General features: G+C 56.7%; 1 protein-coding gene across 1 annotated transcript in view; it reads left to right on the top strand.

Annotated features, from left to right (window-relative positions):
- Positions 1 to 471, top strand: part of togaram1 (TOG array regulator of axonemal microtubules 1) — a 25,457-nt gene that overhangs the window by 7,269 nt on the left and 17,717 nt on the right. The window contains exons 5-6 of the mRNA XM_025059441.1: positions 1 to 131; positions 217 to 471. The exon at positions 1 to 131 is cut by the window's left edge and continues 130 nt beyond it; the exon at positions 217 to 471 is cut by the window's right edge and continues 9 nt beyond it. Of these exons, the coding sequence (XP_024915209.1) occupies positions 1 to 131; positions 217 to 471 (386 nt within the window). The remainder of the gene's footprint in view (positions 132 to 216) is intronic.

The raw sequence follows: 471 nt of genomic DNA, 5'->3' as shown, positions 1-471 counted from the left end.
TACTCCGACACCGTCCCGGCGCCATGCAGATGTCTCCCTGTCCATGTCCAACACCTGGCCCCACAAAGGAGAGACCAGTCCTCAGGAGCGGGACATCAGCCCATGGAGGGACACGTCGGGCAGTGCCAAGGGTAATACTAGAATTACTACAAGTGGGAATTTCCATTCCGTTGTTTTGGTTTTCCGAGTCATGGTTTCATCCACCTGCTCCTCCAGGAGAACGTCTCTCCAGCAGGAGCTCTCCCAGGCCCCTGAGAGCTTCTCTTGTGAGTTCTTCTTCCACTTCGTCATTCCGCCGGGCTCTGAGCAGCACCAGGGCAACCTTCTGTATCTCACCAGTGGTCCCCCCAGTGGAGCCGGCCCAGATTCAGAATGGCCAGAAGTCTAATTCTCCATGCAGCCCACAGAACCATCAGCTGGACAGGAGCCTACACCTGGACTCCGACAGTTTCAGTGCGTCGCAAGATCCGG

This window comes from Cynoglossus semilaevis, chromosome 1, assembly GCF_000523025.1.
Source record: "Cynoglossus semilaevis isolate Cse_v1.0 chromosome 1, Cse_v1.0, whole genome shotgun sequence".
Classification (NCBI taxonomy): domain Eukaryota; kingdom Metazoa; phylum Chordata; class Actinopteri; order Pleuronectiformes; family Cynoglossidae; genus Cynoglossus; species Cynoglossus semilaevis.
Note: the sequence above shows the minus strand (reverse complement) of the source record. Positions and strands in the feature narration are given on the sequence as shown.